The sequence below is a fragment of the Lycium ferocissimum genome, unplaced genomic scaffold, assembly GCF_029784015.1.
Source record: "Lycium ferocissimum isolate CSIRO_LF1 unplaced genomic scaffold, AGI_CSIRO_Lferr_CH_V1 ctg7594, whole genome shotgun sequence".
In the NCBI taxonomy this organism is placed as follows: domain Eukaryota; kingdom Viridiplantae; phylum Streptophyta; class Magnoliopsida; order Solanales; family Solanaceae; genus Lycium; species Lycium ferocissimum.
The window spans coordinates 1-25,912 of NW_026726856.1; the positions used below are offsets into that span (position 1 = coordinate 1).

The 25,912-nt window shown below is 39.5% G+C and overlaps 1 protein-coding gene across 1 annotated transcript in view; it reads left to right on the forward strand.

The window, feature by feature from the left end:
* Positions 1–940: 940 nt before the first annotated feature.
* LOC132045669 (uncharacterized) overlaps positions 941–25,912 on the forward strand; it is a 48,511-nt gene continuing 23,539 nt past the window's right edge. The window contains exons 1-8 of the mRNA XM_059436241.1: positions 941–1,189; positions 1,619–1,720; positions 1,812–1,871; positions 1,973–2,194; positions 2,297–2,556; positions 10,519–10,672; positions 11,251–11,360; positions 11,468–11,555. Of these exons, the coding sequence (XP_059292224.1) occupies positions 2,030–2,194; positions 2,297–2,556; positions 10,519–10,672; positions 11,251–11,360; positions 11,468–11,555 (777 nt within the window). The 5' untranslated portion in view covers positions 941–1,189; positions 1,619–1,720; positions 1,812–1,871; positions 1,973–2,029. The remainder of the gene's footprint in view (positions 1,190–1,618; positions 1,721–1,811; positions 1,872–1,972; positions 2,195–2,296; positions 2,557–10,518; positions 10,673–11,250; positions 11,361–11,467; positions 11,556–25,912) is intronic.

Here is a 25,912-nt window from a genome sequence, read left to right on the forward strand (position 1 = left end):
ACCCTCAGGTTTAAATTTCCCCCTTTTTCCTTAAAGTTCATGTTAGATTTTTTAAAATTAATATAACTCAAAACATTGTAAAATTTTGATAAACATTCAAGACTTAAACTAATGTTAAATTTTTTTTAAATTTATATTTTCAATTTAAAAAAAATTTGCTCAAATTTTTTTATAAAAAAATGTATAAATTTTTTCCGATCGGGCAAACATTAAAATAAAATTTTATGATGAGAATGGATGAAAATGTATATCTTTTTGACAAAATTTTTCACTTTTTGTGTATGAAAATATTTTAAAAAATTTCCGGAATCATTTTCCAAAAAATTTTTGAAATTTTTTCCCCTTTTAGCTTTTTTTTAAAAAAATAATTTTTAAAAAAAATATAAAATTGTTTTTTAAAAGTTTAAAATAACTTTTTTAATTTTTTTTAAAAATAAAATTATTTTCTGAAAATAAAATTATTTTAAAAAAAAAATTATTTTATGAAAATAAAATAAAAAAAGAAAAATATATAAAAATCTATCATATTTCATAAAATATGTTATATTTTGTAAGTAATAAAAACTATCACCACGTTTATAAATATTTCTCCTTAACACCCTTTGTGAAAATCTCGTTTTTTTTTTTTCAAGAAAAACTAAAGATGACTAAGAGGATTTGGAATACGCATATAGGTACATTTGCGAACATAATTTAAAAAATAAGTTGGGATATAATGCTTATTTTTAGCTTATGTTCGTTTTTGTACTTATGTTCTTTTTAAATAGCTGAATTTAATCAAATGGGCAATTATTTTTTTGAAACTATTTTAAGAAACATGAAAATGTTTAAATTAAAACATTTTCAAAAAGTAGCTAAAAGAACTTTTATAAACGGCTATAAGCAAGTTATAACCCAATCCAAACGGGCTCTAAGAAACCTTTTGGGCCAAAATTGTAGTCCAACATGACATCGGGCCAAAATGAGGAAGATCAAGCGAAGACTGTTTGTTAGGTAGACCAACCATCTTCAGTGATTCTTTTGTCGGAATTCATTTGCTGAAAAGATAATTGGTAGATTCAGTTCAGATGCTTAACGCCTTAGCCATTTTTTGAATTGTTTGAGTAAATTGGAAAGGGATGAGATAATGAAAGAGAAGAATCCAACTGCTTCAATTTTCAAGAAAGTATTGTTGAATTGTTCAGCTCAGGTAGAACCCTATCCCTTCATTTTTACCCTTGGTAAAGTCGTAAGGATTTGATATCCTTTGTAAGGATTTGATATCCTTTCTTTTCATGTTTTGTTTTTTCCCCCTTAAATATATCCCTTCGTCTATATAATGTTTGGGCGAAGAGTGAATACTTTTATGTTCTTTGGTTTTATATTTGATTTGTAATGAGATATATTTGGTGGGTGGTCTCTCCCACAATACTTTGTTACATGTCCATTGAGGCTTGCGGTAATTGGAATTAACTCTATTTTCAGAAAGGGTGAAAGGAGAAAAAAAAAGGAATTTGTTTATCTTAAATTATGACCTAATAATGACTGTAGTAGATGAAACATTACTCCCACCACCTATGTGAATTGTTTCGAAATACTGAAAGCATCAGGATCTTTGGTCTTGCTTGATAAAACACAGGCGAAAGTGTATGGCAATTGTGTTGCAGCAAAGGTTCCAGAAGTAGAACGTGATATGTGCTTAAAAGAATTCCTTCAATTGAGGAACTGCATGCAGAGTGTGGTATGATAAATTCACCATCATGTTTGATCAACAAATATGTGTGCATCTCATTCCTTCGCTTGCCTTTTTTTTTTTTCTGTTTATTTTGCAGCTAAAAAGAAAGGGTTGAATAGTTAAAGTGAAAAGCAGCTGTTAAATCATGCATGAAAAGGTTTGACGTTTTAGTTTTTGAAGGATAATATTTTTTTCATTTAATTATAATTTGTTAGCATGTAACTCGTTGCACCGTTATATTTATTTATGCATTTGCAGTTGGGCATAGTTTAGGTGTTTCTCAGGTCAGTAGTTCTACATAGAGGATAGTGAAACATGTCAGCACAAGCATCCTTTTCTCAGCCTTGTGGTTTTGGTAGTTCTGGTGCTCTATCACATGTGTATATTCAGTATCCACCTTTAAGATGCAAAATCCCAGGAGCAAGAAATATTTTCTATGATGATGGCACGAAACAGCTTATTGTACCCACATCTGATCAGGTAAAATGCTATGCGAAACTCAATACACACGGTCTGCGTTGAGAAATGATACTGCAACATTCTTTTGCTGCCTCTTACCATTGAACTAAACTCCTTTTGCAGGTTTTCTCTTGGAAAACAAATCCATTTAATCCAAATGTGACTCAATCCTCTGATTTAATAGGCGAAGGTCCAGTTTTGTCCATTCGATATTCTTTAGATTTAAAGCTTTTGGCTGTACAACGATCCCCTCATGAGGTTCATATCTGGATCAGAGAGAGTGGGGATACTTTTAGTCACAAGTGCAGGTCTGAGTCAGAAAGGATTCTTGGATTCTTTTGGACAGATTTACCAACGTGTGATATTGTCTTTGTCAAGACCAGGTATATATAGCACAAAAACTTAATCTCTTAAGTTTCTTGTCTGTATCAGCTTTCAAACGTAACTATTTGATTACTTCATGGTTCTTAAATGTTTACCTACAAAAAGAAAAAGTGGTATTTTCATTAGTAACTCAAAGCTACTTTTTGTGTCTTTTGAAATTTGACTTTTTAATCACTTCCTCGCTAGGACAGATCTTTATATCTATTTGATATATTAGCATGTCTGGTTTGGATATATTACCTCATCTTTGTCTGAATTTTAGGTCACTTCCGTAATCATAACTAGAGCTTGGTTACTTCAGAAAACAGCTGGAAATTTTTTAGTGAGGCATTATTCAATTATGTAGAAATCAGTTTCAGAATCCAAACTAAACAGCCTGTTGTTGTGAAGTCTGCTTTATACTAATTTAATCAGTAAAGGGTAACTTTGTATTTATTATAACAAAACCAGCAAAAAGATGATGCTGAAAAGTTACTCTGTTTTTATACTCATGGTGACCAAAAAAATTATTTTCTTACAAGAAAATTAGAAATGTCTATTTGGCAAATGTTCAATAATATTTTCATATGTTCAGTTATATAGTTGTCCCACATGGTTTCTGTAAGGGCTACACAATTTTTTTTTTTTTTTTTGATAAGGTAATGTTTTGTTATTAATAAGGTACCAAAATGGCACAGAAACAGAACAGGACTCAAGTACCTCCAAACAGCAGACTAAGCTCCCTGTTCCCTCCCAATACAAAAAATCCAAATATTGATCCATACTTTCTAATGTACAACTTTTACACCAGAAATACAAATTACGCAAACATTTGTTCTCGACTCTAGAGATATGACTTCTCTTCCCTTCAAAGTAAGCATTATTTCTTTCCTTCCATATGGTCCAGAATATACAATTGGGAATGGTCTCCCATAGCTGCGTCATGCTTCTTGAGACTTTTTGGCCTTGCCAGCTTTCCAATAAATATCTAATCTTCTGAGGTATAACCATGAAATACCGGCATTGTTTAGAAAGGGCTCCCAGCATCGTCTAGAAAACCTGCAATGAAGTAGTAAATGCTCCATAGTTTTCTGATCTTCTTTACAGAGGCACATCTGTTGTTTGATGAAAAACCTCTTCTCTGCAGATTGTTTTGAGTTAAACATGCCTCCCTGGTTGCAATCCAATCCAAAGGAGTCTGCCTTAACCGCCCTGCTGCGGTAACAAGCTATAGCAATTCTTGACTGAAAACCTCTTTTCCCTGCTGTTGATCCAAACCAAACTATCCACTTTATTTTGATCTATTGATATTTATCCCAACTATTGAAGTAACTGACATAAGTCTTCCATTTTCCATTCATTCAGATATCTTCCGGAAGTTAACTACTACCCTGAACTATCCACTTTATTTTGATCTATTTATATTTATCCCAACTACTGAAGTAACTGACATAAGTCTTCCATTTCCCATTCATTCAGATATCTTCTGGAAGTTAACTACTACCCTGAACTAGAATAGGAGTCTGAAATATAACCATCTTTCTTCAGAGAACAACTGAACGTATCTGAATATCCGAATATGTGATCCTTAAGTTTTCATTTTCTGTCCATGAATCTGTCCAAAACCTTATCTTGGCCCCATTCCCCTCTAATTTAGTGAGCTTTGGAAATTCATCCCACAACTCACTAATTCCTTTCCGGATTCACCTACTGGATGTTAATAATGAAGAATTCTGTCTCCATTCCCCAAACCATTCATGTTACCATAGGTAGCATCCAGTACCTTCTTCCAAATTTCATCACCACCCCTGCTATACCTCTATAATCATTTAAACAACAAGCTCTTTTTATGTTAACTTCTTCCTCATTCCCAATCGTCCATCCTCCTTGTCATTCGTAATCACTTGCCATTTGACCAAGCGAAACTTCCTCTTACTGGCACTCCCTTCCTAGAAGAAATTGACTTCTTATGGAATTCATTCTCTTTTCCATTGTGACAGACAAAGTGATTAAAGACACAGTATAAGTAGGCAATCCATCCAATACGCTATTAATGAGGATGAGTTTTACCTCCAAAGGAAAGATATTGCTTATTCCATGGATTTGGTTTTATTCATATATCTATTAATAACTCCTATACAAATACTTTTGTCTTTCCTTTTCACCCCAAGTGGCAACCTTAAATTGACTGTAGGGAATTTTTCCACTACAACAACAACATAAAGTAATCCCACAAGTGGGGTCTGGGAGGGTAAGATGTACGCAGACCTTACCTCTACACCTAAAATATTTGCCAACTTCTCAATACAGTCATCAACATTAATGTTAAATATACTACTTTTAGATAGATTAATCTAAAGCTTAGTTACTGCCTCAAAGCATAACAGATCCTCTCAGATTAAGGGTGTGTTTGGTATGGAAGAAAACATTTTTCAGAAAATGTTTTCCGATCTACCCATGTTTGGTTGGTCAAAATGTTTTGGAAAACAGTTTCTCTAGGAAAACAAGTTACTTAAAAATGAGGAAAGTTACTTCTCTAATAGAAGTAGGAAAAACAAGTTCCATAAGTGACATTCCAAGTTCATTGTCTTCTCCGCACCCATCCAACGCCCCCAACCCTTACCCCTTGACCATCCCACCCCCTGCCACCTCTGAACCCCACTCCCAACCCCATAATGATTTGTTAAATTACATATAAATGTTCTTGGGATAATGTTTTTTTGCTTACTGAACACTAGAAATAAGTAAGCTATCCAATTGTTTTCCAAGAAAACATTTTCTAGAAAAACATTTTCCTTCATACCAAACACACCCAAACAACAACAACAACAACAAGAAGCCCAGTATAGTCCCACCATCTGGGGTCTGGGGAGGGTAGAGTGTACGCAGACCTAACCCCCACCTTGAAAGGTAGGGCGGCTGTTTCCGAGAGACCCTCGGCTACCAAGAGAGAGAGAAGAGAAGAAGACAAGAGGGAAAACAAGACAAAAGGTCGGATAGGACAAGCATATCGAAAGCAATATGATAACACGAATACCAAAAGCGAGAAAGTCATGGTAGAACCATCGTAAAGTAAGAAGCATTGAATACTAAAGATAAATAAAATAATCAAAGTTCAACGTCCCAACAAATATAAGCATCAATCAAATGCATAAACCAAAAGGCAATAGACAAGTGAGCAAAACTGCAACTACTATGGTGAAAGGGTACGCCACCTAGCCTTCTATCCTAATCTGAGTCCTCCACAACCTCCTATCTAAGGTCATGTCCTCTGTGAGCTGAAACTGATTATTGATTATTTTCTGCCTCATAGAAGAATATCATCAACATACAAAATATGATTTACAACCATTCCCCCGTCATTATTTCTGCCAATTCTCAAGCCATTTAACCAGCCTAGATTTTCTGTCCTTTCCATATCATGCTGAGAATCTCCATTATTAAGGTTTATCTTGTCTCAATCCTCTTTGAGACTTGAAAAAGCCTTGAGGGTGATCATTTTTCAAAATTGAAAAATCTGACCATAGAGATGCATTACCTGATAAAGTTTATCAGTTTTAAAGTATTCAGACAAGATCAGTTGACATGATCATATGCCTTTTCTAGATCTAGCTGACATGCTACCCCTCTCTTATTCCTTTTCAATAGATGGTCCACACTTTCATTGGCGACCATGGCCGTATCAGTAATCTGTCTACCTAGAATACATTCTGATTTAGTGAGATCAGTTTACTAAGAGCTTTGCTATGATTTTATATATACTTCCCAATAGGTTGATAGGTCTGACATTTTTCACCTCAGATTGCTACCGTCTTCTTTGGTATTAATGCAATGAGAGTAGAATTCAAACATTTGGTAAGGGTGTCTTCGGATGAAAATTCTCCGCTATCCTCGATACATCAAGGAGCCTTATAACTTTTAGAGCCTGTTTGACCAAGCTTCTTGGAGGCCAAAGCACAATTTTTAAGGGAAAAAACACTTTTTTTTGGGAAATTTGAAGTGTTTGGCTAATAAGTAAAAGTGTTTTTGGGTAGAAGCAGTTTTTCTGCTTTTGGGAAGAAGCTAAAAGTTTCCGCTCTTGAAAAAAGCAGAAGCAAAACATTGTTTTTCCAAGACAAAAATATCCTTACCATAAATATCCCTCATTAATTGTTTAATTGAAACAACCATTTCCTTTTCGTTTGGTTTCTACGTTCTAATATTATACGAAATATTTAATATTTCTTTGATTTCTCTATGTATTATGTTGATTAGAAATTTTAATATAGATTTTTTGTTTTAATTAAATAGAAGTACAAAACTTAATATAAGTATTTCATAATGGATATTTAAAACAATTTCTCTCTTTCAAATAATCATAATAGTAAACATGCCTTGATACTTGTCCCATTTTGTAATTTGACACTCAAAAGCACTTTTTTCAAAAGATTGACCAAACACAATCTGCTTATCAAATACTAAAAAAACAGTTTCCAAACGAATTAGCCAAACACACTGTTTTTGTCACGCCCCGAACTTGGGCCGAACAAACCACATAGCTTGCTGAATCAGTATGAGACATGTACTGATGCGGAATATGAGTTAAAACATGAATAGTCTGAATAAAACATGTGACATCATAATAGTACTGAATATGTTGTTTTAAAACATGTCGGAAATAATCTAAAAACATGATGGTGTAGCCCACAAGACTGAACATAATTGAATACCCAACATGACATACTGACTAGTCTATGAAACGTCTGACATGAGTCTGAAGCTTATATCATTAAAGAATTAAGAGTTCTGAAGCTTTTTCATGAAACTAAGGCATACTCTCTATTTCTGATGCTATTTGTAGTAATCATGAAGAACGAGGCGTGGGGAAGATCAATAACATTCCCACACGTAGAGAGTTAGCCTTACATACCTGTAATCGCTCCAATATAACGAACTAAACTGCTTCTCTGAGGAAGAACACCAAAACCTTAACTTTGAGCTCTTGCGAAGGATTTACCTTGGAAATTCGATGTTTTGGTTGAAGAATCATGTCACTAATCATGAATTAATGTTAGAATTTCTTAGGAATCGTTAGAGCTATCTTACCTTGACATTGGACGTTGGGGGATGAGATGAGGAGAAAAACGACAGCTTAGGGCTTTAGAATGAAGTTGGAATGTGAAAAATGACATAAAATCGTCTAAGGGTCGTATTTATAGGTCTGGGGCGAAGTACCCCTTGGCTCGCTGAGCGAGATCCAAAGCAAACTCACCCCTTGCTCTGGGCCTCGCTGAGCGAGCTCACCCCTCGCTTTGGGCCTCGCTCAGCATGCTCCATGGCGAGCTCCAGCTCGCTTTGGGGCATACCGAGCGTGCTTTAGTAAAACGGTCATAACTTTTTGTACATAGATCCGTTTGACTTGCACCTTATATGGATGGAAAGGTATTTCAAACGACTACAACTTTCATGCAGGATGTTTTCCCAAATTCCCAACTAATAAGGGGTTATACTAGCTTGAAGTGAGGCCTTGTGCAAACTCACTTGAAAACATGCTTCGTCGAGTAGCTTCCGACTTTACTTTGTCCTAAGACTCTTCTTATGCCTTGTTTTGGTTTCAAAACTCTTTCTACACTCCTCATATTGGTTCTAATATACTCCCATCTTACGAGTCAAATCTTAGCCAGAAAGTATGGGGTGTTACAATTTTTCTCTAGAAATTCTTTTCTAAAAAGCTATTGTGACAAAAGTGCTTCTCAAAATAAGCAGTTTTTAGCAGCTTGACTAAATAGACTCTTAAAGCTTTAATTACTGCTTCCACTTCTTCGCGAGTAAAAGGCCTCTGCACCCGACACCCATCTTCATTAGAAAGCCTTCTCAAACTATCATCTTTCCAACTAGGTCTCCACTGTTCTGTTTATCTAAAAGGTTTTTCTTAAAAGCCAAGGATATGCTCTTTGCTAAGTATTTCATCCTCCACTAGTTCCTTCCCAGTTACCAACAACAACCACCACAACAAACAACATACCCAGTGTATTCCCATAAGTGGGGTCTGGGGAGGATAGGATGTACACAGGCCTTATCCCTACCTTTGTCTTCCTCTCTTCTCCTCTTGGCGAAGGGGTCTCTCGGAAGCAACGCCTACCTTTCAAGGTGGGGGTTAGGTACGCGTACACTCTACCTCTCCCCGGACCCACATGGCGGGACTATCTTTTGGGCTTGTTGTTGTTGTTGTTGTTGTTGCTTTTCGAGAGTCAAACTTCTGAATTTTGACCGTGTATTTGAACATAGAATCTTTAAATTTCCGAGAGAAGATTTACATATTGAAAACTACGGAAAAAGTACTATAAGTCACCATAATTAATAATTTGAAATATTTAAAAGACATGAAAAAATTACGGTCAAAGAACAACTCGTTTGATTCTTGAAAAGCGAAAAGTGTCGAATAATTTGGGAGGGAGGGACTACTACTAATCAGGAGAATACTCGGCTACCTACCAACCTCCTATACTAATACTCGACCTCCACACTTTCCTATCTAGGGTCATGTCCTCAGTGGGGTTGTGTCATTGTCTTGCCTAACCACCTCCCCCAGCTCTTCTTCGGTCTACTCTACCTCTCCTAACTCCTATTATAGCCGATCTCTCACATCCCTCCTTGTTGGTGCATCCACACACCTCCTCTTCACATGCCCGAACAATCTCAATCTTGCTTCCCTCGTCTTGTCCGCCATAGAAGCCACTTCCACCTTGCCCCGTATAATATCATTCCTAACCATATCCATCCTAGTATACCGACACATCATCTGAGCATCCTCATCTCTGCTACACTCATCTTCTGGACGTGAGTGTTCTTGCCTGGCCAACATTCTGCTCCATACAACAAAGTCGGTCTAACCACCATTCTGTAGAATTTACCTTTAAGTCTTGGTGACACATTCTTATCACGCAGTATCCCGGATGCAAGCCTCCATTTCACCCACCCCGCTCTAATACGATGAGCGACATCATCATCAATCTCTCCGTCTCCTTTGGATTATGGACCCAAGATACTTGAAACTATCCTTCTTGGGTAGGACTTGTGCATTGAGCTTCACTTCCACCTCTGCCTCTTGCGTCAGCAATGGGCAAATCTAGCTCACTAGAAAATGTAGAGAACTCACCAATAGGCGAGGATTCGACTTCTTGTGCACAATTTCTTCTTGAGTACGTTATCAAATCAAGTCTATCCAAATGCCCAATAGCCTTCTCTTGAATTCTTTCTCCAATTTCAATTTCCATTGTGATAGTGGTATCAAGAGGTTTAGCAGTGGAATTAGGGATAATCACCTCTTTATTGCTTTCCCCCTGAAGAGGTGATTTTGTAATACTTAAATAGGGCTCAGATCTCAAAAGGTGACACCCATGCTTACAAAGGATCTCCTAGTGGGAGAATGATAGCATTCATACCCTTTCTGTGTTGGAGAATACCCAATGCAGAGACATTTGAGGGGTTTAAAGCTTCCCATAATTTCTATGTGAACAAAGCAGACACATGCAAAAACCTCCGGAGGAACAATATTTTACCCTTTAAAGCTTCCAAAAGGACTCTAATAATTAAGGGGTTTAAGTGACATTCTATTGATAAGATAGGCAGCTGGTAGAATGACATCCCTTAGTAGGTTTTTGGTAGATTCATAGTCAGCATAAGAGATCTTACCATGAAACATGTATAAGTATCAAAAAAATGAAACATGTATAAGTATCAAAAAAATGAATCATGTATAAGTATCATGCAATAACACTTCCAATCTTCCTCCCTGTTTGAAGATCCTAAGAAAACTACTACTACGTCTCAAAATTTCTGGGTATAAGCAATTCCATTATATCATATAAGCATTGTCATAAATAATAACAACTACTGCTACGTCTCAATCCCAAACAAGTATTGCCATTGATTTAGGTAAGTTTATTTGACTCCTTTAAAAATCATTAGCATGCATTTCTGATCTAGATCCTCAACTGCAGTGGACTGGAGTTATTTTCGTGCAATTCTGAAACAAGATCACTTCAATTGGCAGAGACTAAGAAACTGAATGTGAGCTGGTATGTCTATACACATGAAAGTAGATTGGTGCTTCTTGCCACAGGAATGCAATGCAAGAGCCTTACAGGATATCAGGTTTATATATAGTCTTTCTTTTTAGATGTCTACCTTTTTGGTATGAAAATGCATTACATCACTTTTGCAGTATATCAGCATGATTGTGGTCTGATTACAATGCACCAGTGGTTAAAAAGGCTCTAAATGGTAACTTAAACAGATATTTTTTTGCTTTGGCTGGTTTAATAATCTTTAGGAAGATCAAAATTGTAGTGGGGTTGAATAATTTTCCATCCTAGTTTTTAAGGTTTTTCATCATTGGCGGTTTCAAGGTTAAGCTTCAGAGCTGATGTATATAAAGCTTCACTGGTAGGAAACTCTATCTGTTCTCCGAGGAAGTAGCATCCGTGTCAGTCTTCACCTTTCAGGATCATCATTTCTCATTATTCAGATTTTATGATAAGCCCCTTTAGCTGGAAAAAGTTTTTAGAAGTGAGATTTTGTCATTTATTTGGCTTATCATTTTGTCCTTTTATGCCTTGTCTGATTATAATAATGGCAATCCTTTGTGTTCAGAACTCGTGAGATGCAAGGCATTCATCACTAAATCCTTTCAATTTTGATTGCTTGACATTAGTTTTAATTCTGTTTTATAGATTTCATCCGTAGGAATAGTCCGATTGCCAAGGTTTGACATGGCAATGGCAAAATCTGAGGCAAATAGTAAGCCTGTCCTTGCCGCAGAAGACGTTTATATAGTCACAGTGTAAGTGCTTTTCCTCTTCTCTTTTCTTAAGTGAGATCTTTCACCTAATTTTTCTGTTAAGTAGATTTTCCATCTAAGTTATGACATGTTTCCCTGTTAATCCGCAGTTATGGTAGAATTTATTGCCTGCAACTTGATAAAATAGCAATGCAGCTCCATTGTTACAGATTTTATCGGGATGCCGTGATACAACAGGTAAGCTCTTACCAACACCAAGGTACAGGTTTATTTCTAAAAAGTTTAAGTTGTGTATCTGATTATTCCAATCATCTAAGAGACGGGTGTTGTAGCTTATCAAAATAACAGAAAGGTTTTAGTTTGAATATGGTTCTTATAACTTGTGGATGAATAGATACACGGATTGAAAAAAAAAAAAAAAGAGAGAGAGAGAGAGAGAGAGAACCTTATACACTGATCAATTGCCGGAAGCTATTCCAAATGAACTATGTCATCTATATTTCTAAAAGGTTGTGTCGAGGGGATCAACGAATTTACTTCAATAATATTAGTTGATAAACTGCTTTCCTTGGTTATCAAAAAATAAAATAAAAAAGGTTGATAAACTGTGCATGGGAGTTTCAACCAACAAGCTATAAGTATAAGGTATTTAGAAGATGACACTTGTGGCCTAAACGTTAAAGGCCTTCGATAGAGGTTAATGGACAAAAAAGTCAAATTAGGAGACTATTTGCTCAAGTGAAGCTGAGTTTAGTGGGAAGCATTTTCTAGATTAGAAGTGCTGATCGCGAATACGTAACCGTAAACTATTGTTATCCTGCAGTTAGAGAAATTAAGAAGTCAAGTAGAAATCGTATCCCATTATCAATGAGACTGGGAGTTCCATAATTAATGAGATAAGTAATCCATAAGAGTCTCAAGGTCTCCAAGAAATATTGCTCTCACGCATTCTCGCTCAACAGCTTATCTGTCATAAAATTATGATTGTTTCGATTTTAAATGGGGCATACATAGACTATCTAATCCGAGTCATAGGTGCTTCAAAACTTCCCAAAATATATCACTAAAATGTACTAATTTATTTTGATCCCATCAGAAGTTCTATGATTTCTTTCCTTCCAGATAGTCCACGAGTGCTGGGGGCCTACTTCCAATGCTCTATTCCTCCTTTTCCTCCTAAAAGTCCAGCTCAAGAAAATCATTTACTATGTATGATACTACCATTCGATTTCGAACTGGTCTCATAGTCTTCTCGATAACCAGCAACCTGATAGTGAAGCAACATATTGTTCAGTTTGAAATTTTAAGAAGAGAATTCTTATAGTTTTGGATGTCTTTACATCCCATGAGAAGGGATATTTATCTAATGAATCCCACAACTAATTAAGGAAGACAATCAATTAAAATAAAGGAAATATTATATTCCTATAATTACGCTAGGAAAAAAAAATCTCCTAGAATCATGCTAATTAATTAACACAATCAATACTCCCCCTCAAGTTGGTGCAAAGATATCGCACATGCCTAACTTGCCAACCAAAGTATGAAGAGACTTGTTGCTGAGGCCTTTTGTAAGCACATCCGTGAGCTGTTTTTCTGACGGTGCATGAAGCAAACTCAAGGTACCCACTAGTAACTTTCTCTTTGATGAAGTGCCGATCAATTTTAACATGTTTTGTTGCGTCATGTTGAATAGGATTTTGAGCTATACTGATTATAGCTTTGTTGTCGCAGTACAATGAAAGTTTCCCTTTTTAAAACAATCTCAATTCCATAATTTTTCTAGCCAAGGAAGTTCATAGACACATTGGACCATAGCTCAATAGTCTGCTTTGGCACTCTGGCAACTAAACTTTGGTTCTTGCTTTTCCAAGTAAGCAAGTTTCCTCCTACGAGTGTACTACCTGGTGTAGTCTTTTTGTCCTGTAGACATCCAGGGCAATCTGTGTCTCTTAAGGCTTCTATCTAGAGGTGACCATGTTTAGAGAAAAGCAAACATTTCTTTGGAGCAGACTCTAGATACCGCAAAATGTGAAAGACAGCTTATATGTGAGGATGTGGAGGATCATGCAAGAATTGACTCACCAAGCTAGATAAGCTATGTCTAGTCTAGTGTGAGATAAAGGAGTCTTCCAACCAGGCTCTGATATCTATCCTTATCCACTGCTCACTAACCCCCTTGTTTGTAACTTGTGATTGTTTTTACTAGGCGATTCTGCTGGTCTGCAACCTGTCATACCAGTTTCTGTTAAGATATCTACAATATACTTCCTTTGAGAAACAAAGATTTCTCTTTTGATCTAGCAACCTCAATTCCCAAGAAATACTACAACTTCCTTGGATGTTTGACCTCAAATATGTGCTAATAGCTTCTCCAATCGGGTCATCTCCTCTTTGTCTATGTCTTATGAAGGGGGTGTGATCAACATTGCTTTGTTGGTTGTCGAAGGAAATCATCGCTTTGCAGAACCTATCAAACCATGCTATAGGAGATTGCTTCAGTCCGTGCAAGACTTTGTTTAGTCTACGCACTAGTGTTGTGAAAGGCGCTCGCCTTACGCCTTTTGGCGTGAGGCGTGGCTAGGCGAGCCTGCCTCGCCATGGACAGCCAAGGCGTGGCATTTCCTAAAAGGCGAGGCTATGGCGTATGGCGACTAAAGCGTCGCCTTTTGATTATTTACCTAGGGTTTCATCTTTTTTCCATCAGCAGCTGCGTCTCCTTTGGTTTACTTCTCCATTACTTTGATTTCTTCTTCTTCTTCTTCTTCTTCCATCAGCAGCAGAGCAAACTTTATTTCTTCTTTCTTTCCGGCATGGCTGGCTTTTTTCGGCAGCAGATTAGCCTTTTTCAGGTAGATCTGACTTTCTGGCAGCCGGCCAGTGACCCAATTCCGGCAGGGTTTTTGTTTTTTTCCATTTTTGAGGAAGAAGATGACAACCAAAATAATGCTAACACTCTTGTGGTTGAAGAATTTGGAGATCTTGAAGAAGAATAGATGTTGCTTCATTATAATTTGGTTTTGAATTTGTGTGTCTTATGACTTATTAACTATCTAGTTGGAGACTTTAGACTTTAGTATCAACTATCACCTATCTACTTTTAGTTTTTCAATTGAAATATTTGCTAGTATTTTTTTGAGTGTTTGAGTATTTATATATGCATATTTAATATTTTAATTTTTTGTGTTACTTCTCGCCTCGCTTCTAAAAGGCGCTCGCCACTCCACGCCTCGCCATGACGCGTGAGGCGAGCTCTTGTCACCACGCCTCGCCTTTCGCCATCCTAAACACTGCTACGCACTTTTCCCTGACTTTGTTCACTATCATTCTAGGAGGAATCTTCATATACACCTCTTCTTCTAATTCTCCATTAAGAAATGCTTTCTTCACATTCAACTATTGTAAGTCCCAATCAAGTTAGTTGCATAGGACAAAAGAATTTTGATAGTGTTCATCTTTACAACTGGGACAACTGTGTCCTGATTAATAACTCCATAAGTTCGAGTGAATCCGTTAGTCGTCAATCTTGCTTTGAATCTTTCAATCGAGCCATAAACTTTATGTTTCATAGCGAAGACCCATTTGTATCCAACCAATTTCTTGTCTGGTGATGAAGTGACAAGTTCCCAAGTCTCATTTTTTGACAAGACCTTCATATCTTGCTTCAATTTAGGATCTACAAAAGCTTCCCTCCAATCCTGGGGAATAGATACCAGTGTTGTCAAGGCGCGCTTAAGCCCTGAAGCGAGGCGCAAAGCATGTTGAGTGCTTGGCCTCGCTCTATGAGCGCTTCAGTGTCGTCATCAAGGCTCTAAGGCATACTTTCCTTGCCAATGAGTGCAACCCTGAATATGCGACACTAAACAATTGATATTTCACTTTATTATAATCTTTCATTTTCTTTGTCCATATATTTGTCATTCAAGCTTATGATTATTAATCTTGGACTACACATATTTGTATTTTTCTCTGTTAGAATAGGAATAGGATATGTATATAGTATCCGACATGGAAAGGATTGGGATATAATGCCTATAAATAGGAATCAATGTAATGTTGTAGATACCCAATTCCCATAATATTTTTTCTCATAATTTATTTACATGTTATCAGAGCATGTGAGTAAATATCCGCTGTGCAATATTCCAGCGAAGTTCTGGAAAAAAAAAAAAAAAAACACCACCGCACATTTTTTCGGTGGCTGCTCACGTCACTTTCTCTCCGGTGGGTTTTGTGCAAAATCCGAATATAGCACAGGGGTAGAACACTCCGGCAACCAAATCCCTGAAAATTCCGACCATCGGAACCCTAATCCGGCGCCGTCAGATTTGTTTTACGGCAAATCTGCATTTCTTCGGCCACTTTCTCGAGAAATTGTCTCCCAGTCAGGCTGCCCAGCAATTCCTCAACCATATAATTTTCTTCAAGATCCAGTCACTTTTTATTTTTCCGGCGAGTTCTCCGGCGATATCTGTTCTTTTTTTTTCTGCGATTTCAGTCTGATTTTCCAGGTCATTGTCCATCTAATTTCAGATCTCAGTCCTCTTTTAGTCTGACTTCAGATTTCAATTGCTTTCAAGTGAAAATTTCACAAGATGTCTTTCGGATTGATATGTTTAATTCTAAAAACACTGGAATTGGAAATTCAAGTCCTATGATTACTTCAGAATCCTTAATGAGGAGATTCAGCAACCGAACATCACAGTCTTTGAAGAATCGACGAGGAGGTCGGTTTGGAAGATCTCGACCTAAGTGTAGTTATTGTAATAGGTTTGGACACACTCGTGAAGTATGTTATTCTCTACATGGTCGACCACCCAATAATGCTTATGTTGCTCAGACTGCCACCACAAGTAATCTACACGTAATGAACAGGTTTATTTATCCGAAGAAGAATATAGTGAGTACCTTCAGTACCGAGCAAGTTAACCGGTTTCTTCTGATCATATTGCTAGTGATATATCACGTTTGTCGAATATTGATTATTCACCGTCTTTTCCCGCTATTACTTTAGCCAATAGGATCCAAACAAAAGCAAAAGGAGTTGGACAAGCTAATCTCATATCCTCTGTCACTCTAAATACTGTTCGTTATGTCCCTAGTTGTCCTTAATCTTGCATCGTTCAGTTGTTTGACTCGTGCCTTAAATTGTGCCATAATTTTTCTTAATGATTCTTTTGTTATGCAGGACCGTAGGACGGGACAGACGATTGGCGTAGGATATGAATCACAAGGCCTTTTTACTACCTTACCTCTACTCCTAATTCCTCCATAGCAGGTCTAGTTACAGATCCTCCAGACTTGATTCACAAACGGTTGGGACATCTGAGTTTGTTCAAGCTACAAAAGATGGTGCCTACTTTGTCTAAGTCTGTCCAAATTAGATTGTGAGTCCTGTCAACTTGGGAAACACACTCGCACTACCTTTCCACGTAGGGTTGAGAGTCGTGGAGAGTCTATATTTTACGTAGTCCATTATGCTATTTGGGGTCCTACTAGAGTCGGTTCAACTTTAGGATTTCGTTATTTTGTTAGTTTCATTGATGATTATTCAAGATGTACTTGGATTTTCTTAATGAAAGATAGTTCTGAGTTGTTTTCTATATTCCAGAGTTTTTGTGTTGAAATACAAAACCAATTTGGTGTCTCTATTCGTACGTTTTGTAGTGATAATGCCTTAGAATATTTGTCCTCCCAGGGAATTATTCATCAGACATCTTGTCCATACACTCCTCAGCAGAATGGGGTAGCAGAGAGGAAGAATAAACACTTCATTGAAACTGCTCGCACTTTTCTCATTCAGTCTCATGTTCCGCTGCGTTTTCAGGGTGATGCAGTTCTCACATCTTGCTATTTAATTAACCTGATGCTCCCCCCTCATCTTCCATTCTAATGAAATTCCTTCTTCGCAGTCATTGCTTCTCACTCACCTCTATACTCTCTTCCCCCTCGCGTCTTAGGGAGCACATATTTTGTTCATAAATTAACCCCTGAGAAAGATAAATTAGCCCCTCGTGCTCTCAAATGTTTATTGGTTATTGTCGGGTTTAAAAGGGGTATCGTTTCATCGGTACCTTATGTCAGTTGATGTTACATTCTTTGAGTCTCGACCTTACTTTACATCTTTCTGACATATTTGAGGTCTTACCTATACTGACTTTTGAGGAATCTAGTGGTACTTCTACATCTCCATCCACAGCGCCATCGGGCCTTAACATGCCGATTTTTCGGTTAATCTCCAACATTACTTTGCACGTCTCTACCACGGGCCACCGCTCGACTTATCATCGTCATCCACATTCAAAGACGTCGACGATTCATGTCCTCGCACTGCACCGCCCGCCTACCGCTAACTCGAGCCTCCTAATCAACCAATTGCACTTCGAAAGGTATACGGTCCACTCGTAATACTAACCTCCATTATACCCTTTTAAGTTATCATCGTCTGTCTTCATCCCATTATGCCTTTGTATCATTATTGTCCTCTGTCTCCATCCCTAAGTCTACAAGTGAAGCACTAGCACTTTCTCATTCAGGATGGCGACATGCTATGATTGACGAGATGTCTGCTTTACATGCGAATGGTACTTGGGAGCTTATTCCTCTTCCTTAAGGTAAATCTACTATTGGTTGTCGTTGGATTTATGCGATCAAAGTTGGTCCGAATGGCCAAGTCGATTGGCTTAAGGCTCACTTTATTGCAAAGGGGTATACACAGATATTTGTGCTTGATTACAGTGATACTTTCTCTCCCGTGGCTAAAATAGCATATGTCCGTCTTTTTCTATCCATGGCTGCTGTCCGCCATTGGCCTCATTAGCAGTTGGACATTAAAAGTGCTTTTCTCCATGGTGATCTTGAAGAGGAAGTTTGTATGGAGCAACCACCTTGTTTTATTTTGTTGCTCAGGGGAGTCTAATTTGGTATGTCCATTGCGTCAGTCACTTTATGCTCTGAAACAATATTCTCGAGCTTGGTTTGGTAAATTCAGTTACGTAATTTAGAGTTTTACACGACTATGCAACAAGGCATCACTCGTGTTTTATCGACATTCTACTCCAGATCTGTGTATTTATTTAGTGGTTTATGTTGACAATATCGTTATAACTGGCAATGATCAAGATGGTATCACTAATGTAAAGCAACATCTTTTCAGCATTTCCAGATTAAAGTATTTTCAGTGGTATTGAGGTTGCCCAATCTAGGTCAAACGCAAGTATGCCTTAGACATTCTTGAGGGGACAGGAATGATGGGATGTAGACCATTGACACTCGTATGGATCGGAATGCTAAACTCTTGCCAGGACAGGGGGAGCCACTCAACGACCCTGGAAGATATAGGTGGCTGGTTGGTAAGTTGAATTATCTCACAGTGACTAGACCTGACATTTCTTTTCATGTGAGTGTTGTACGTCTTTATGGATTCTCCCTGTGATAGTCATTGGAATTCAATTGTCTGCATTCTGCGATATATAAAGCCGGCTCCTGGCAAAGGACTACTGTTCGAGGATTGAGGCCATGAGCAAATCGTTGGATATACAGACGCTGATTGGGCAGCATCACCGGGACGTCTGGATATTGTGTTTTAGTAGGAGGTAATTTGGTATCCTGGAAGAGTAAGAAACAGAGTGGTTTCTTGATCTAGTGCAGAATCAGAATGTCGAGCAATGGTTGTAGCAACTTATGAGCTAGTTTGGATTAAACAGTTGCTTAGAGAATTTAAATTTGGAGAAATTAGTCAGATGGAATTTGTGTGTAATAACAAACCGGCCCTTCATATCGCATCCAATCCGGTATTTCATGAGAGGACTAAGCATATTGAGATTGACTGTCACTTTGTCAGAGGAAAGATACTCCTCAGAGATATTGTTACAAAATTTGTGAAGTCAAGTGATCAGCTTGCAGATATTTTCGCCAAGCCCCTCATTGGTCATCGTATTAGTTACATCCGGGAATAAGCTCGTGACATATGACTTGTAGCGCACCAGCTCGAGGACCGTTAGAATAGAATAGGATTTGCATATAGTATCCTACATGGAAAAGGATTGGGATATAGTGCCTATAAATAAGAATCAATGTAATGTTGTAGATACACAATTTCAATAATATTTTCTCTCATTATTTCTTTACATTCTTCATTTGCGCTTTTTTCATCAAAGCCCACGTTTTATTTGCGCTTTGCGCTTAAATCCTCAAAGGACCTTAGAGGTTTTTTGCGCTTTTCACTTTTGATAACACTAATAGATACAGGAGACAATCTTTTTTGATAAGGTAAGTAAGTTCATTAATAAATGGGGAAACCCGGTATACAAGCCGTAAACCAAAAGAAGAGAACCTACATCAAAATATGGTTCTCAACAAAAGAGATCCAATCCTCACAGAAGACAAAATAAATAATGTATGATATAAGATTTGACTCCTTTTTGATGAGTAATAGGCAAATCTAATTCACTAGGAAATGTAGATAACTCACCAGTTGAAGAGGGTTCGACTTTGGTAGATTGCATGATGACTTCTTCTGCTCTATTTCTCCTTGAGTAAATTATCAAAGCAGGTCTATCCAAGCGCTCAACAATCTCCCCTTGAATTCTTTCTCCAATTTCAATTTCCCTTATGGTAGTGGCTTCAACAATGGAACTAGCGAGAATCATCTCTTTCTCATTATTGCTCTCCTCCTGAAGAGTTAATGGTGTAATACCCAAATAAGGCTTAGACTCTCGAAAGGTGACATCTATGTTGACAAAGGGATCCCCGGTTAGGAGGATGATAATAGTTGTACCATTTTTGTGTAGGAGAATAACCTATAGACATATCTAAGAGCTCTAGGATCAGGTTTTCTGGAGTTCCTAGTGTGAACAACACACCCAAATATATTTGGACGAACAATATATTATTCTCACCCTTTAAGCTCACTAGATGAGCCTGAAAATTGAGGATTTTAAGTGACATTCTATTGATAAGATAGGTAGCAACTGGAATATCATACCCCAATTGGTTTTTGGTAAATTTATGGTAAAAATAAGAGACCCTGCCTCTTCTAACAAATGCCTATTTTTTCTTTCTGCAATCGTATTTTGTGCACTAGTGTAGGGACAACTAGTTTGATAGATTATCTCTTTGAATTCTTGATAACCACCAAATCTTGTATCCATGTATTATGTGTGTTCACAAGATTTTTATCGTACCCTCGAAATTGAGTACAGATCATATTATGAAATTACTAAAAGCAAGAGAAAACCTCATTTTTGGCCTTTAACTGATATACCTGAAGTCTTCCTAGTGCAACAATTATTAATGGTAACAAACCATCGATTTTCAGACAAAGAAACAGTTTGATTAGGACGCCATACATCAGAATGATTACTCATAAAAGTAGTACTTTCGTTATGATTCCAAGGGGAAGAGTTTTTAGTATGCATGGCATATTCACAAGCACCACAAAACAAAGAGTCAAATTCAGTTCTGGAAAACAAACTTGGATATAACTTTTGTAAAATAAAAAAGGATTGTTATCCCAACCGCTTACGCTGTTGTATTATTTTTCGTTGACATCTTACTTCCTAAAAAAAAGGCTTGACTAGAGTCACAAGTCTCATCAAACATATATAAGCCATCATGCAATCTGTTACTGCCGATCTTCTTCCTTGTTTGAAGATCCTGAAAAACACAATAGTCAGAGAAAAACTCGATACTACAACTTAGTTCTCTGGTGGTGGAGCTAACAAATAACAGGTTAACAGGAAACTCAGGTACATGAAAAATGGATGATAATGTAATATCAGGTGTACAGACAACAAAACATGTTCTAGGACTGGGTTTAGAGAGCATAGGCTATTTTGACATAATTCCCTTTGAGACTACCAGAGTAGTTTTGTAAGCCTTTTAGAGGAGAATGTCATGTGTTTATTCGCATTAGAATAAACAAATCCAAGAATTAAGGTGAGTAGTAAAGGCGGTGAGTAGTAAAGGCAGTACCTGGTTGCACATAATTGGATATGGCAATTAAAGGTAAGTTAAGTTTGGACAGGCGTTGGTGAAACGACAGTTTCTCCAGAAGCCATTTCTCTTGATGTCTCCACAAATTTTGCAATATATCCGGACCCCTTGATGAACCTACATGCTTCCCCATGACCTCTTATTGGTCTGCTATGTAGTTTACAGGATGTCTATTTTGTATGCCTTGGCTTTCAACAATAATCGTAGTGCAAGCGATCTTACAGAAGCGATCGCCTTTGGTTGTTCTTGAGAGACAGTTAACCCAGTCTTTTCGATTGGACATTGATACAACATGACATCTCGTTGGCTTTCTTCCTGTTGAACATAGGAGTATGCATCCTAAGGAGAAGGAAAAGGAACTTTGCCAAGAACTTGAACCTTGATCGGATCATACTCTTGGTTCAAATAGGCCAAAAAATCGTAGACCCTTTCCTTTTTAACCAATTATTGAAAAAGAATGCATCATCGACACACTTCACTTGGAGATGTTGATGATAGTCATTCTCAGCCATAACCTGCTTAACTTGGAATAATAATCAGGGAGAGTCAACTTCTTTGCTCAGCGGTATGAATTTTATTTCGAATCTCAAAGACCTGGGCATCATTACCCTCGGGAGAGTAATGTCACGGGCTAACTCCTCTTAAGCGGCAGCGGCACACAAAAAGCCCGTGTGGCGCCCGTAGCCCCATCTGACTACAAGCCAGCCTTTCTTTATCCCAAGTTTCTTGGCACGACCGGATGCCTATGATGAAGGTTGCCTCGTGCTAGCTTCCTTGTGCCGCCCGTTTGATGTCAAGGCTTCAGCCTTGTATTGCTATCATACTCCTATGGCGCATTTCATATGTTGGGTCTTGTCTATGCGCACCCCTTGGGTTGGCTACGGTCATACATGTCCCTCGCCTGACACTGAGCGTCGCTCCTGCGTGCACAGTCCAATCTTCAAGCTTGGCACTTGCCTTGTGCCTAGCCCGAGTAGGGCAACTTCCAATCCTTGGCCTTTGTCATGTGCGGTTCTCTTGTATATGCTCATGGTTGTCTCATGGTATTGGCAAGATAGCCCTCGCAACATACTTACATCCCTCATAGTGTAGCATCACCCTACGACTGCACGTCTAGGCCAACGGACCCTTGCTTGCAAGGTTGAACCCTAGCCAAGCTCACAAGTCAATACACGAGGCTCTTAAGAGTGGTGCCTCGAGTACTCAATCGGCACAGAGGTCTTTAACATTCATAAGAATAGCCCACAGGGCATAATCAGTCCATACGTCAAGCCTCCGGAACTCGTTGTGCGCCCAACGCTAGCCCGCAGGCGTGGCGCCGTCCATAGAGTTGCCTAACTCGTATGGATACCTAGGACACTCCTCTGAGATGCCTAGGCAGCCCTCGAGGTACTCCCGGCGGTTGCTCACTTGGGCGCGACCGGTCGGCGCACGAACGGGAGGAGGCCGAGCTTTAAGCACTTCTGTCCCCCTTATATATGCCTTAAAGAAATAAACCTGAGTTTCTCCACTGGACATCCTTTTGCCAGCGAATCATAATGGGCCTTTCTCATTGATCCGAACTCCAAATGAGGCGCCGTTTATTCCTAATTCTTCCTTTTCACTTCCTTCACACCTCGATGAAGTTTCATCCCATTCCCCCACTCGTGGAACGAGATATAGCCTTCGGAATCTTCGGCACTGAGACTGTTTCTTCGCTAAGTCAAGGCCTTACGTAAACAATCTTCAAATGACGCCAAACTTGGTAAGCACATTCCTTAACATCCTAGTAAGGGTCCTCTCACCCTAAATCCCAAGATTCAATCGATAGCCTCGAAACGCACGGACCGACACTCGTGCTCGCACGTGGCCGGCCGTCCACCGACAAGGCCCTCGGGCTCATCCCGCATCCTCGCTAAACTTCTCGGCACTCTTAGGATATGCAATACAACATACGTGGACGTTGTCGACCCCGCACATCGGAGCCCATCGTCGGGCCGCACGCGCTCGCACGGCCGACACTAGCCCGCGCACAACCGACACACACGTCGCCGCGCGGGGCCGACACTCGCTGGGCCGCCGGGCGCGCAGGCTAGCGGGCGCCAAGGCACAACGGCGCCCCGTAACATTCTCCCCCACTCAAGCTCGTCATCGTCCTCGATGACATGAACACGTCCACGAAAACCCAGAGTTTGACCCCTCAGGGTTTCACATCACGGCCCCCAAATCCTTAGGTTGGAACTCATCTGAGCTCCTCTTAAAATGGTGTCGTGCCCCACGCACTTCTCCTCCTAAGTTTTTCCTAAGCGTGCCTCTGCACTTCACATTCCGGTGTTCACTTGGAAAGTGCCTCCGCACTTGCACCTTTTGGTGACTAACGTTGTGGTGACACGCTTGCTATCCACACAATGTCCCTCACGGCCTTCATCTCCGTTTGGAACCTTTGTCTCCCCTCTTGGTAATTTCAATAGAGCACCCTCTGGTGTGACTTCCACAGTCCAACTGCGGCCTTCGCAACCCTTTTTTTTATCTTTTATGTTGGCAGACACTTATCCTTCAGGTTTCACATAGCCCAACGCCTCTTTGTAGGCGAACACTCCCCCACTCAACGTTGAAGACACTTTCCAACGCTTGTCACAATTGCACAGCACAATTGTAAAGCCTGCCCTGATGGCCAAGGTAGGCATCCCTCGATGTGGCAACCTTTGTCAACCATTTCTTTATGGTCCTTGTCCATTTCCCTCTGGAAGATCCCACTATATCAGCTGCACAAACAAATTAGCCCACACACTGACACTAGCGGCTTTTCAAAAAGCTCTGTCACAACTGACGTGTAACACGGCCTCAGATTAACCCACGCTTCACTGTGGTGTCTTTGGCAACTCCTATTGCTTTGCATCCTCTAGCACTAGTCAAGTTCTTGGAACGTACTCCTGGTGAGTACTTCATTTACTCAAAGTGATAGCTTCGCCCATTCTGAACATCTTTGTTCTCAAACCGTCACTTCCTCGGCAAATCCTTTATGCTCTCGGTGTACCTCAGCACTTGGACCCATTTCTATGGTTCCCCGGTCGTTCGGTGTACCCTTGTACTCTGTAGCTTTGGAAAGACCACATTCTCAAACTTTGAAATCCATCCAATTTCGAAGCTTAGCTAACCCCACTTTGATTTCGCCTCCTCACATCTGTGATTCAGCACACTGCCTCCTTGGCTAACTCTTGTATCTCCCCACTCCGGTGGTTCGACACGTTTCCCACATCTGCCTCCCCACGCTAAGTGGTTTGGCTCACCCTCAGCATCACCACCTTGCCCTTACAATTTGGTCCAATTCCATTTTTGCCTCCCTACAAAGTAGTTTAGCACGCTTCAAGGATCTCCCCGCTTCACGGGGTTCGACTCCGTAATCTTTCTGCTCCACGCAGTTCCACTCAAACCCACAATGCCTCTCCGTCTAGCGGTTCAGCTTGGTTTTGATCATGCCTCCCTGCCTCTGTAGTTTGGCTCCCTTCTGACCTTGCCTCCCCATGAAATGGTTTGGCTCATCTCTTTCGCAAACCTGGTGGTTGCCACCACCTCATTGTGACACACAATCACCCCGTAAGGAATCCTTCGCAAACCTGGTGGTTGCCACCACCTCATTGTGACACACAAATCACCCTATAAGGAATCCTGCTCTCAGGCTCTTCCTTACGTTGTCGCAGCCCCCTGGCACGACTTGCTCTAGCTTTGGCATCACCCAAACGTGTAGAGCTCAAAGTTTGTGGTGCTAGCTCATCTCCCGCCGAACGTAGCACTGAAATCTGCAAGCCAAGCTTGCCCCATGCTGTAGGCACCATGCCCACTTGTTCGACATGGTTTTTGAGGGGCTCACCTTCCATTCATTGCAACCCTTAAGACGGCTAGGCGTCTGTGATTTTCACTACAACGTCCAACTCTCTAGTAAGACGCCTTCCAATGCCCTCAGGCAAGGCTCAAGTCCATCTGTCTTGGAAGGACACTTAGCTGATGCGTCACTCGCATCCATGGCAAGATCTCCACGATCAAGCCCTAAAGTTTATAGTCCATGGCTTGCGGCTCTCCACAACATGGTTGCTCGACTGGCAAACATGGCCTTTTTCCTGACCACCCGACTGTTCGGCATGTCCCTTTCCTCAACGGAAGCCTAGACTGTTCGAAAGAAAAATTTTTGTTTTCCAATTTCCCCTCTAAAAAATGGCCAACAACTCTGACTTGTTGCATCACACGAACAGACCCCTTGAACCGACAAGTTTCTGATGCAAGTGAGCCCCCTGGAACGCTCGCTATCTTCACTTGACATTCTAGCCAAGTCCATGCCTTGCTCAGCAAAGCTGCTAGCCCACTCCTAACAGAGTTTCTGACTAACTGATGGATCATCACAATCAAGAACAGTTGAGCTTCAGCTATCCGTTTGTCCCATCTTGCAATAACATCCCAACAGTATGGCACGCCGGTGCGATAAGCTGATCATCTCCTGATAGCTCAAAAGCCAACCAAACATGCCTCGATGGAATCCCTCTGAAAACAACACCCACTGCATCGAAGACATCCCCTAAAGATACCTCAATCAAACTAGGATGCCCCAAAATCAACTCCCAAAA